The sequence below is a fragment of the Battus philenor genome, unplaced genomic scaffold (assembly GCF_028537555.1).
Source record: "Battus philenor isolate CCGP_79_NKW_IND1 unplaced genomic scaffold, ilBatPhil1.0.hap1 SCAF_10, whole genome shotgun sequence".
In the NCBI taxonomy this organism is placed as follows: domain Eukaryota; kingdom Metazoa; phylum Arthropoda; class Insecta; order Lepidoptera; family Papilionidae; genus Battus; species Battus philenor.
This window is the reverse complement of record NW_027181662.1, coordinates 14,157,350-14,170,858: the sequence shown is the minus strand read 5'-3', so window position 1 is coordinate 14,170,858 and position 13,509 is coordinate 14,157,350. Positions and strand designations below refer to the sequence as shown.

Below are 13,509 nucleotides of genomic sequence, written 5' to 3'. Positions count from 1 at the left end.
TACAAACAGAGTCGTGTCGCGTGGCGTCGGTGTTCGAGGAGCGAGTGTCACGCTTCGTGGTGGAGCACACGCCGGCGCAGTTCTCTGCCAACACCAGCCTCAGCAGTCTGACCATCGACGACGAGCCGAAGGTCATAATACACTACCAATATCCTTAAAAAGAATATCCATTTTTATTCCTATCAGAGCATGGTTTGGTCACTTGGAGCGAATGGGATCGGATCGGAGCGTGAAGGTAGCGTACCTGGAAAAACCGAGGGGTCGAAGACCAGTGGGTAGACCCAGGTATCGCTGGATCGATCGCGTTGAGGCAGACTTGCGCGAATTGAATGTCAGACAATGGCAGACGATGGCGCAAGATAGAGGAAAGTGGAAGTCTCTCGCTTTGGAGGCCAAGACCCACTTTGGGTCACTGAGCTAGCGGAGTAGTAGTAGAGCATGGTTGCACAGACTTAAGACTAGGGGCCACTCGGGTAAATCATGAATTGATAGCGGGCCGGCCGCCAGAAGTAAGTAGAAAAAACGTAAAAGACGTAACGTAAAACGTAAGTAGAAAATTCTTGATTTCTCTACTATTTTGAACTTTATATAAAGGCGGGAAGCGATGTTACTTGACTTAGCATTTTTGATTGATTCAAATTACTTTTCGAAAATATTTTTTTGGTTTTATTCTGGAAAAGAATTAAAATTTTTCGAATGTACGAGAGTATTATTTTTGCTGTCGGCGGGCCACCAGTATTCGACCGGCGGGCCGCGGAATGTGCATCCATGAATCAGAGTATAAGTCTCATAGAGTTCTGTCCAGAACACAACTTCATGCACGTTTTTAACATTACAAAAAGTTCAGTATAATCTGTCAGCGAATCAGCTACCGCCGGTTCGGTATACTGATCTGCCGAGAAGAGCGGGATAGAAACTCAACAGATGTTGTTTTTAAATTAAATTCAACAATGTTAGATGTGGACCCTGCAAATGAGTCAACTAGTGAAGTTCCACGTATTTAGATCAAATAAAAATTCTTCACTGATATATTAAATAACAAAATTTTAATTTTAGATGTAAAACTAGAAAAAAGAAGGTCTAAGACATATTGTGAAACTTTGTTATATACACCAATACCTGCCTTTGTCGTGGTTACGTTCAAAGAAACACGACGTAAAATAAACTATGATTTTATATGTTATATGCAAATCAAGTAAAGATCGAAGATAGGTTCCAGTATTACGAAAATACTACTTTTTAAAAAGAATATTGGACAATATAAACATTTAAAATAATGTAGCTCTGTCAATAAATAAATTGGAAAAATATTTACCTCATTCGTAACCAGAAACATCACGTAAAAATCTAGATAAATATATCATTGTCTTTTTAATAAAGCACAACACACTACGTAATTGAAACTGAACACTAAAAATTAGTAAAATGACGGTGAAAATATAGCTATATTAAAATTGCGTTGATTTTTAGTTGGGGAATTTGTTTTGAAAGTTTTGATAGTATGGCGCAATAAGAAACAAAAATGTTGCCATCTTTAAGAAAAAAGAGTTCCAATAAAATTTAAAAACTCGAACCCAAAACAATGAAACTTATTGGTGTACAGTGTCATAATAGGAGTGGGCTGAACTTCGCTAAAAACTCGCTGTCATAGTGGGGTTTGTTTGTGGGTTTTGATTATGCAAGAAGTCTTGGAGCAAAGGTATATATTTGTATGTGTGTGTTGGTATATATATATATCGTACATATATACCTTGCAGATAGAAAGAGAGAGAGAGAGAAAATAGAACTCATGGAAGTTAGATAAGGTTTACACCACGCTCTCCTTTAATCCTTGACCGGTCCCCCAGCCAAAAAGGCCGTTATCGCCTAATGCGTACATGCGTACCTAACAACATTAACCTATGTTTATAACACATATAAAATCACAGAAAAATATTAAACTACTAATATAGATAGGTTTTAGAAGATTTTTATTAATAATATAAGTACTGGCAATTTAATTTCCGTAAGAAATATAGGCTTTATTATCTTATTAAAAAAAGAAAAAATTCAAAGAATAGTCCTTCGGGCGTGAATTAACGCCCGCGGGCGGTGGATGGTTAACATCTACGCAGACCAACACGTGACGCTTTACCCTAAGTCATCATGGCTATAGGTTAAACTTTCTGGTTTCAATTCTACAGCAGTCGCTGCTGATGATGAAGCCGTCGGGAACGGAGTCCACGCAGTCGCCGCCAGTGAACAACTCTGGACTCATGACGAACGACACCAGGTAATAATTCTATACTAGCTTGTGTTATGTGCATCCTTGTATACATATGCGTGAAGTGCGAAGGAAATGTTCTCTCTTACCTTGGTACTGCATTGAACGTAAGTCGGATCGACCTGATGTTCGACAGCCTTCTCGGTTAGATCTTGTAACAGACCAAACTGAGTTACGAAGTCTCGGAGCTTCATTTCTGTGAAGTGTTTAAAATATCAAAACCAATATAAGCTGTACATAAAACCTGTACATGCAACCATTCAACAAGACAATATAAAAAAACACAATGCTATCTATGTAGACAGAACAATATTACAGTGTTTAAGTTTAAGGTATCGCAGGTATTATACACGGAAATACTTCAACTGAAGTTATAAATAAAACAATATTAGATTTTATGTTATTATCACCGTATTTGATTTTTTGTATAATACTGTATTGTTATGTTTATATTATTTAACAAAACTTATGTTTCTGATACATCATTAATTATAAATATTATTAAAAATAAATGTTTTTAATGAATACATGAATATATGAATGAATTAAGTTTTCATTATTTTAATTCACAGGGTCTAATAATCTAATAATTCAGAACACAATCGAATGCGGGTCACCGGTGGCCCGCGCAGGCGTGAACGTGAAACTATAAAAACAATATTATACCAATAAAAATCGTCAGCCAATCAGAAACCGAGAAGTATTGTAGAACGTGATCTTTCGATTTATAAAAAGAGTTACATTTCTGTGGGATTCCCCTTTTTGATTGCGATGCTGACGATGATGTAATGTTGTTCCTACAAATTCATCACTGCTTTATAACTTCAAAAATAATGTATTTTATCAGTTTATTTCTTAAATTTATTCCCATTAACTAATGATGAATTCTTTTTATTTTTAGACAACTGGCACCTTGTTCAATATCTGCCTCTGGGATGCACAATGATTCCGTCAAAGGTGAGTTTTAAAATAAATCATAATGATTTGGAATTTTAATAGTAATTGATTAAAGTCTGAATTAAATATTATTTATTTTTTAAAATAAATCGTGCAATATAAAAATTTTTCGAGTAGGGTTATTAGCTGTGGTGCTTGTATATAAAAACATAGTAATGCTAAAGACTGATCTGAAATATACACGCCAAAACTAATACTTGACTGAAAATCTAATATCCGCTAATAGTCTCAGAAAAATAGATTAAAATATATATGTTATAAGATATTGTGATCAATAAGTAAAGTGAATTTAATGAAATGTAAATTCTTTATTTATTCTTCCAAATCAATATCATCCATTTCAAAGTAATCTCCGTCCGATACAAGGCACTTTTGTCAACGCTGCTTTCAGTCCTCGAAACAGCCTTTTTCCGGTATAGCCTTCAAAACCTTCGATTCAATTTTTATCTCCTCAATCGTGTCAGTCTCAGAAGTTGATATGTGTCTAGTTTTTGGCAAAAAAAAAGTATACTACTACTACTAATACTACTCTTCTACAACTTCTGACAAACAGACGTTTGGCAAATGTTATAAACAGTCCTACCTAGGAAATAAAATTACCTTACCTTTCCTAATGCCCGGAAGTTTTAAACGACAATTTCAACTTTCTTTTTGATCACAATAGTATGTATACTTCAACGCAAAATACCGTATGTTATATTCTTAAAATGTGTGATGATATCTTTATAGTCATCACCTCAAATCTTCGTTTGTTCGACCGACAGCTTGACGACTTTCTGAAGAGGTTACTTGGTTGGACTAATGATAATCTCCAGCGCTCAGAGCGTTCGTATTTATAACAACTTTTATGGTTGCCAGAATACCATCGAACATGTTCGAACATGAATTGTCAAGCATCGACAGCGCTATCTGTACTTGCACTTGTAACATTTGCGCCAATAAATGCCCATTCTGCTTATATATTTGTATACTCATTACTTAATTTTAACGTCACAGGCACACAAACGCCAGGCGACACTTGCAAAGTGTACTTCACGGAGGACACACCAGCTATATTGTCGAAGGCAGGCAGCAACTCCAACCTCTCAGTCCTCTCTATAGATTCCTCACCACCGGCTCCCTCCGGCAACTTGAAACCACATTCACCTCTACCGTCCCACGAAACACCTCCCAGATATCAATCGCCCCCTAGTAACCTACCCCATCGACACGCAATGGCACCCGACGAGCAAGACGAGAAGCCAGCTGAGCTGCATCACCACGACACTTCTGACAGTTCAAACCTCAGCGACGCGGGTGATCTGCTGGAGGAATGCATACAGAAGGGCATAGCACAGGTAAAGATCGTATTAATTTTAAAGTCGACAAAAGTTCATGAAATAAGTCACCTGCAATCTCTCTCTTAACTCTTCCACCATCATCTATACACCACATTACACTTTCTAAAACTCTACCCCCCTCCCAAACCCAGATCACGAAATATATGTCAGAAAAGCTAGACTCCACCTGAAAACTATGAATAATTATTCAAAAATTTTGATTATTTAGTAATCACGAGATGTAAATAAATTATGAAAGTTAAAAAAATAAACAAATCGTTATAGTATAACAGAAAGAATAAGAAAAACTATTAAAAAATATATTAAGCAATTCCCTACCTTAAATTAAAAAAAAAACAATGTTCGATAACTACTACAGAAAATAGACGTTATTTCACTTAATTGGCGTTGGCGTTAATAGGCGTTATTTTAGTACACTATTTACATAAATAATTAATGGAGAAGTAAATGAAAACCATTGTAACATATTTACTGTAAGAAGTTTACGTATTTCGTAACGCACATAACACTTAAAATTAATATTATTAATACATATCTACATGTAATTGTGATGATAAAATAATAAATTTCTAAACAATGATAACATTCTCAATGAGTATACCATTGCCATTACGTAAAAAAAAAATAAACCTCCCACTAAAATGAGTGTTCGAAATTTAAATTATGTACGCATCCGTATGTAATGCGTTCATTGCAAGTGCACGCATAACAGCTCATAGCTTCCGCAAGACACGCTCACTGTACCGCACGCGACCGGCACCCGATATCCGCTGATCATTGTTCCGATCCCCCAGTGCAACGGAACACATTGCGGCGCACAATGTGTTTTGAGTTTTGTAAATTCATTCACTCCATACGGGTATGAGTTTTCTTTTTTTTTTTAATTATTTAATCTACTTTAACAGCCAGTAATATTTTTATTTATTACTAGCTGTACCTGTGACTTTGCTTCCTTGGAATTAGAAATAAGTTCCATCAAAATTGCTTCAGCCATTTCAGAGATTAGCCGGAACAAAGGGACAGACAAAAATTTATAAAATTAAATTTTGCTATATTTACAGTATATATATATAAAATGCGAGTATTTTAATATTACAAACTGACATTTCGATTTTATTTATGTGTGTAGATTTAATAATTATCGCATTTTTGAAAATCAGCACTACAGTATAGTTTAAGCTGTACCTCAGTATATAGCTAAGGCTTTCCCATTCTTGGTACTTTATATAATATCTTGCCTGTTATTATTTTAAGTAAAAGTTTCTTGTTTTAATTATAAGTAAAGTAAAAAAGTGTAATTTTAATAGATCACACAGTAGTTTTTTATCTTGATATTTAATGTGTTTCCGAGTGGTTTATAGCACCTTTGGTCACATATAGGATATACGTAACAACAAAAATAATGTATATATAATTATATAATCGTTAACAAATTTAAAGGTATTACTTTCATGAGTTATTATTTTATGACAAAACTAATTTTTAATAATTCTTGTTGTTTAAAGTGGCCTAGTTTTTTTATTTCTTAATAGACAGAAATCTAGAGGTCACCACCAATCTGTTCTGTTAGCTGAGAGGCATATGTCCAGCAGTATACATCTAACACCTGAAGTAATGATGGTGTTGAAATTGTTTTGTCATATCACATGGCAAGTCAAAGTTCTTGATGATGACGGTGATGACCTTGGAGTAACTACGGATGGTGGAAGGCATCTGAAACATCGAGAATATAAAATTAAATCTAATGTAATCATTTAAAAATAATTATTTATTTTAAAACGTAATTACGTTGTAATTCTTATCGTCGATTTAAATGTTTCAAGGTTTATTCAACTGAGACAAGGTTGACTAGATAAACAGTAAATTGTTTGTTTGTTTCAGGTCGTTAAAAATAAGGGGCCTCAATCCGAAGTGGCATCGATAAACCCTTACAACGTCAGGGATGATGTTTATGTGAGTACAAGCAAAAATTTATTTATATAATTTACACAATTATATTTATTGCTGTATGAGATGAGAGCTATATGCAAAAAACAAAACTTTTAATTTCACTCTATTGATTTTCAGCAACTGTTTCTTTGTTTCTGTTGAGCCAATGTGCAAGCTAAATATACATGGAAGCATTTTATTAGTGTTTTTCTACGTTTACATTTAAAAATAAAATGTCAATTGGTGTCTTAATAAAGTAATAATATGATGAAATTATGTATAAAACAAATATAGCAATTCAGTATGCTGTAAAGACTGGTAATAATTCATGAAATAGTGTTTCTAAATCTCTAAATAGTCACAGCACAAAGACAAACACCCGACACGGGCATAGTCTAGTTATAATGTCATATCTTACCTATATAATACTGTGATCAAAAAGTTAGGTAAATTTGTAAATAAAATATAATTTCTATGTTTATTCTTACAAATCAATTCTCCCCCCCCCTCTCCTTTTTAAGTGATCGTCCGATAAAACGCCTTTGTCCCTGTAACACTTGGAATAGTCTTCCGGTACAGCCTTCAAAACCTTCAATTTGGTTTTTATCTCCTCAATCGTGTCAAAACGACGTCCCTTCGTTGGCTTTTGAGTTTACTGAATAGCTAGAAGTTGCACAGAGTCAAAATTTTGACGATTTTTTTAATAGTAAAACATTTGACAAAAACACGTGTAACTCGGAGATAATTAAATATTTGCATAAACAGACGCTTAGCAAATGTTACAGACAGTCCTACCAATATATGAAATAAAATTTACCTGCCTTCCTAACGCTTGGGAGTTTTTAATGACGATTTCAACTTACTTTTTGATGACAGTAGTGCATTATAATCTATCAAATTTAACTCCCTTACGTATTTACATGATAACTGGCAATATAGTCGTACAGAAATATAGATTTACAATTCTTAAAGGTCTTCTATATTTTTGGTATAAAGATAGTTGTCTTTGACGACTATATGGTTTAATGGTTAATATTTCGCGTCAACAGAGGTCGCTGCCGCCATACCTGCGTTCTTCCACCGAAACAGTCAAGATGTCGCACGACTTCGCACGTAACGTAAGGGACAGGTTCGTATCAAACTGTTGCTACGTGGTTTAAATAACAAACGTATGTATCATCATCATTATCATCATTTCAACAGACACCAGGGCATAGGCCTCCCCCAGAGCCTCTCATCTGCCCTCATCCAGCAAGTAAGACCATACAGTCAAGGGAGTCCCTTGACTGTATGGTCACCTGTGGGATCTACCGTCCAGAAATCAGTCCACGAGCGTTATACTCTGATCCTTGCCAATTCAGACGAGCAATCCAAGTTCTGTCACTGATCTTGGTTCTATTGTGGATCTCCTTATTTCCGATTAGATGTCTCTGGGTGACCTTGAGCTTTTTTATAAGGCCCAATGTAAACGATCACGTCTTAAACACATGTCATCACCAGCAACATATACTTGTCTAAATACTTTCGTTTTTAGACTTGAACTGATATATAATGGTACATATCAGTGTGCTATCGGAAGCTCTATGACATGGACAGGCATCTGGGATTCTAGAATTACAAAATAGTATTACAGAATCTTTGAGATACTATATGAATATGATTTTGGCAGCCAAAGTCGCAGTCCGAGCGGAAGCGAGAGCCGGGGCAGCAGCGGCTGCCTGGCACCGCCACTGCCGCCCAAGCCAGGACCACCCCGACCGCCCTCCGACCACGTGCAAGGTGACTAACAAACATATGACACTTTCACTATCACACTAAATCACCGCATACCATCCACAAATATACATCATATAAGTAAAATACTAACAATATAGTACAGATATACTCTGGTATATATACATCATCACTGCCATAGAACACTATAAAAGGATCTCTAATCTATCTAAGGATTTCTAGTAAGATATATTGGAAGCAGCCGGCACGTATTAGCGGTTACCTAAAAATTTTTCGCTCCAAATATTATCTTAAAATACACTACAAGTTTAATTATTCGTCGCTCTGAGTTTTTTGGATACAAATGTTTTTCATAGTAAGCATTTTAGATACATATCACCAGAATGTAAGATTCAATGATTTTTTAAATGTTTAAAATAGTAACTTTATTTCAGGTCGCAAACATCAAAGTCGCTTGCAAGTTAAAAGCCCTACAAGCAGAGACAAACCAAAACTACCGATTACGAGCGACTTGGCAAGGAACGACTCATTGAGCTCTCTCAGTCTGGACTCCTTTGGCTCCACGGACAGAGAAATCTTCGAGGAGACAGTAAAAGCTGGTCTTTCCAGCGTCAACCCTCGAGCCAAGTTTACACTGGAAAGTAACAAAGGCAAAGCTCATTCTGTAGAGAGACCGGCGGAGTCGAAAGGACACAGCAGGCACCACAAATCCCTGGATAGAAGCGACAAGATCACGCAGCACCGCTCCAAAACCAAAGATCCAGAGTTCGAAAGGAACTTAGCCTCCGGTGCTTACAGCATCAAACCTACCAACAAGGTGAAGAAGTTGGAGCAGGACTTCGCTGCACTGAACCTGACTCGATCTCCATACTCTTATCACGGGGAAACCTCTGGATACTCGTTAGCACTGCATGCGAGGTACAGAGGTCATTCCTCGCGCTACTACGACGACGGCCCGCCTAGCTTGCCCGCTCGCATAGAAGACCCGCGGCGCCAGCTCGAGAGGAGCAACTCCCTCAGCTCGCTCAGCAACGAGTCCTTCGGCTCCACCGACAAGGAGGTGTTCGAACGCTGCGTACGTATGGGCATGTCCAAAGCCCAGCCCAAGAAACGCGACGATGGAAAACTCAGAGTGAGAAGTGACGACCGCCTCGAAATACGAGAATCTCACAGGAGAAGACGAAAAGAGAACAAAGCTCAGGGAGCCTTAGACAAGATGGTCGGAGAGGAATATTCGAAGGACAGAGCAATCTTAGAGGAGGTCATTGCCCGGGGCGCCGGCGAGAGTAAAACTCAGACGAAGAGCGAGAATAAGACTCAGTCAAAAAACGTCCCGGCGCCGTCTGCGGACCGCGCAACCGCAGACGAGCTCGCCGACACCGCGCTACCAACTGGCTCTGACTCGCAGCATGGCAGCCACTGCGATACCGGGCCTGACACGGCGTCCGACACCGCGCTGGACACCACGCAGGACTCCCTCGACCCCGACACGGTGTTTGAAAGGAGCAACGAAATGGCCACCGTCGACTCCGGTAACACCACCCACGAGTCCGCTGAGAACGATATCGACGGCTCCAACGAGTGCCTGGCTCCCAAGTCCGCAAACACCACCATCGAGTCGGAGATAAAGGACGAACTCAACAGGTCCAACGAGTCCTACGCAGAGGTTTTGGACGGCACCTGGAGCGACGACGAGTCCCACGACTGCCCGGTTACCTTGACGACGAAGACTAAACTAGATTGGACCGACATCAAAGCCGAGAAAACAGCAGCGGAGGACCATTCCAAGAAAACGGACACGTGGAACGACAACACTTGCCCCGATGACGTCACTTTTCCAACAATAAGCGGCTCCGTTCACATGGTCTCATCGATCAGAAGTGAGATCGTGGAAGCAAACATGGCGCTGCCAGATCTATTGGAGAAAAGCGAAGCGAACAATTTATTCTCCAGACCCGATTTGACTAATAAATTAGAAAGTCAAGAATTGCACATACACGAAGACGAGAAACTAGAGGACGGGTTAATTGATATACCAACATTCACATTGGACGATGGCGACCACAAATTCGACTCCATAATATCATCAGCCATAGAGAAAGAAGCAGCCAGACTGGCGGCGCAGTTGAAGAACGCTCAGTACACAATGGAGGCCAGCGCTACATCGCTAGCTTCTTTAGACTTGGACCACATCAAACCGCCATCCAATTTGGGCAGCCTTCTCTCTTTAAGCGCTTCGGGACACTGGGACGAATCAGCGGCACAAACATCCAAGAGAACCAAAAGCCGAAAGAAGTCTTTGCCAGTCGCCCTGATGGTCAAAAGAGCACTGAGCAACTCCTTACATCAAGGCAGCTCAGAGCACTTGGACAGCATACCCGTTAGCCTGCTTGACAACATCAAGCCGCCCTCGGAAATGGAGCACATCGACATGGAGGGCAGTATGATCTCCGTTTCAAGCATCGTCTCGGAGGTGGCCGACGTCAAAGACAAACCAGCGATCATTTTCGACTTCAAGCAGCCTGTCCAAGATTTTCCCTTGTGCAGCACTTTCACAAACGTTTTCCACGACCTAGACAAGGTGAACCCACCGTCGCTTTTCGACGAAATAGCGGAATCGACACTGGAGATGGAGCAGACCACCGCCCACCAAGTCTACGACGATTGCATATCCAACACTTTAAATGTCGTCACCGACCTGCCCTCGGGCTCTGAGAACTGCACGCCTCTCCCCTCCGACATCAGTAGCGTGGAGTCCACACCGAAAAGACAACGCGACTCTAAATATCTAACACCTAAAGAGAAGAGGAAAACGAACAATAGGTACCAGACGTACACGATCACGGACACCGTGTCCGAGAGCGACGTCGTACTAGAAGTGGCAGAAACCGAAGAGTTTGTCACCTGGACCAAGTCGGAGAGCGATAGGTCCGACGAGTACGTGACCGCGACCTTCGAACCCAAAACGAAAAGAAGGCTGAGCGCAAAACAAAGGAGGCTAGAGGACAGGGCCCGCTATCAAACGCAAACCGTCAGCATTCACAATATTTTGACACACGAGCCGCCCGCCCAAGCCGTCGCTCCGGACCCTCACATTGAGAGCTTGAAACAGCGTCTAGCGGCGAAGAAAACAATAAAACAGAAACGCATGGAGGACGCAGAAAGATTCAGGACGAGGACCTTGAGCGAGGACATACCGCCGTCCCCCACCTTTGTTACCAAAGACGCTAACTTCGAAAACGTCGAAACCACCACGGGGTATGACAGCCTGTCGTCGAACGAACCTAACCACCAGCAGTTGCACGACGACGTCTTCGTCAGAGAGGTGGACAGCGGCAACAACGAAGACGACTTCGAGCTGAACTCCACACAAATGCAGACATACACGAAGAGCTTCAGAAACTATCTGCCCGTGATCGAGAGCCCGGCCGCCGTGGACATGTGCGTCGTCAACAACCTCAAGAACATTGAGATGACCGCCTCCTACCGGCAAAGAGACAGGAGCCAGCACGCGAGCAGTAGCGACTTCGCCGGTTACGAGGCCGATTGCAACTCCGAGGAGCGCGCGCACTCCGAGTCCGATACGGAGACGCCCGCACCGCGCCCCAAGCCCAAGATCATCAAACCGGAAGCCCGCAGAGACGGCAGTGTCGATTCGAACGAATCCGGCGAACTGGAGCAGGATTCGCCCAAAGCAATCAGAGGGAGGAAAAAAGCCATGTACGTCTCACCGTACCGACGTACAGCGCCGCCTGCCAGAAAGCAAACCGCGCCGCCGGTCAAAGTAGCGGCAAAACCCAGCGGCTTGACTAAACCTACGTCCAGCGTTCCCAAGACAACGCTCAAGTCTACCATCAAACCTCCCTCGACCAAAACTCAAAATCCCAGCACCTCGCCGAAAAAACTACCGAACAAGTCACCGACAAAAACAGCACAGAAGAATGTAACGACGCCACCCGTGACTAAACCGCTGCCGCTGACGAGGCAGGGGACCTTCACGAAAGAGGACAGCACCGTGCCACCCAAGGACTTGCCCGAGCCGGACGTGCGCGCCACGCCCAGGCTGGCGAAGCCCAGCTCGCCGACGAAAGTGAACACGTCTCCGTCCCGCCTGCCGCAGTACTCGCGCTATGCCCGCCCGCCGCTGGCCAAATCCAGTGTCAACACCAGCAGACAAACCAAGCCGACCGCCAAAAAACCCGCCGAACCCGTCATGAAGAACTCGCCATCGAACCACAGCTTGCAGAGCAACGATAGCGGGAAAACCATTGTCCTGGCCCGGGGATCGCGCCAAGGGAGTACCTCCAGCGTCAACTCCATCCCGTCCACGAAGTCGAACACGAGGGATGTCGAGAGTAAAATAGCGAATTTGTGGCGCAGAAACGAGAAGAAAACCACCAAAGTCGAGAAAAAGGTGTCGATTGGCAGCGACCAAACTGAACCGCCCAAACTGATACGGAGTTCCACATTCGAGGGGCAGCCCAAGCTGAGCCAGATCTCCGCGCCCAAGCAGAAGACCGCTATCGGCATGAGGGTCTCGCAGATACCCAGCCTGCGGCCAAAAGCCGCGCCGGCTAAACCCACCGCCTCCGCCACCACCGCCAAGAAACCTGCTACCCGGACATTTTTGAAGAAACAGATTAGCGGACAGTTAACCTCTTGAGTGACCAATTGTGACCTAAAAATATTGACAAACATTGATTTCTATGGAGTTCGTAACGAACAATACGTCGTTACGTAATCGTGTTACCTTATATTTTTGTAAGAAACTATCTTAAGTTTTATTTTTATACTGCGATGATTTATAATTGTTTATTCGTTTTTGGACATTTGACATCGCTTCAAACGTTTGGACTTATCACGTCAATTATTACACGTAAAGTTAAAGAAAGATGGGACAACAGAAATTCTTTTTCGATAATCTATTTGCAAAGACAAATGTTTGTTCTAGAGAAATTGCGTTGATTGTAGATTTTGATTTTTTTATCGAAATTTTTCTTATTGAGTTTATATATATATACATTATTTATATATTTGTTGCATTTATTCAACTATTTATAAATGTACTCGCAGCGCTTTCGGCTGCAGATTTAGCTCGTAAGCTGGCATCTTATGGGGTACAGGCGTCTGTGCATTCACTGCGCGTATTGTATCACTCGATATGAAATTTCCACGTGCTACAAGACCGAGACGAAAGCAACTATTCATGTAAATTATTATATATATTCAAATGAAATAACACCAATTTTAAATCCATCGCAGAGAAACGTGGGATTTCTTCGCCTG

General features: G+C 41.1%; 1 protein-coding gene across 1 annotated transcript in view; it reads left to right on the top strand.

Moving 5' to 3' along the window:
- Positions 1-13,225, top strand: part of LOC137925230 (uncharacterized) — a 32,676-nt gene extending 19,451 nt beyond the window's left edge. Inside the window, exons 6-13 of the mRNA XM_068768645.1 lie at positions 10-131; positions 2,184-2,272; positions 3,165-3,220; positions 4,217-4,557; positions 6,442-6,513; positions 7,539-7,618; positions 8,159-8,268; positions 8,658-13,225. Coding sequence (XP_068624746.1) covers positions 10-131; positions 2,184-2,272; positions 3,165-3,220; positions 4,217-4,557; positions 6,442-6,513; positions 7,539-7,618; positions 8,159-8,268; positions 8,658-12,886 — 5,099 coding nt within the window. The 3' untranslated portion in view covers positions 12,887-13,225. The remainder of the gene's footprint in view (positions 1-9; positions 132-2,183; positions 2,273-3,164; positions 3,221-4,216; positions 4,558-6,441; positions 6,514-7,538; positions 7,619-8,158; positions 8,269-8,657) is intronic.
- The last annotated feature ends 284 nt before the right edge of the window (positions 13,226-13,509 follow it).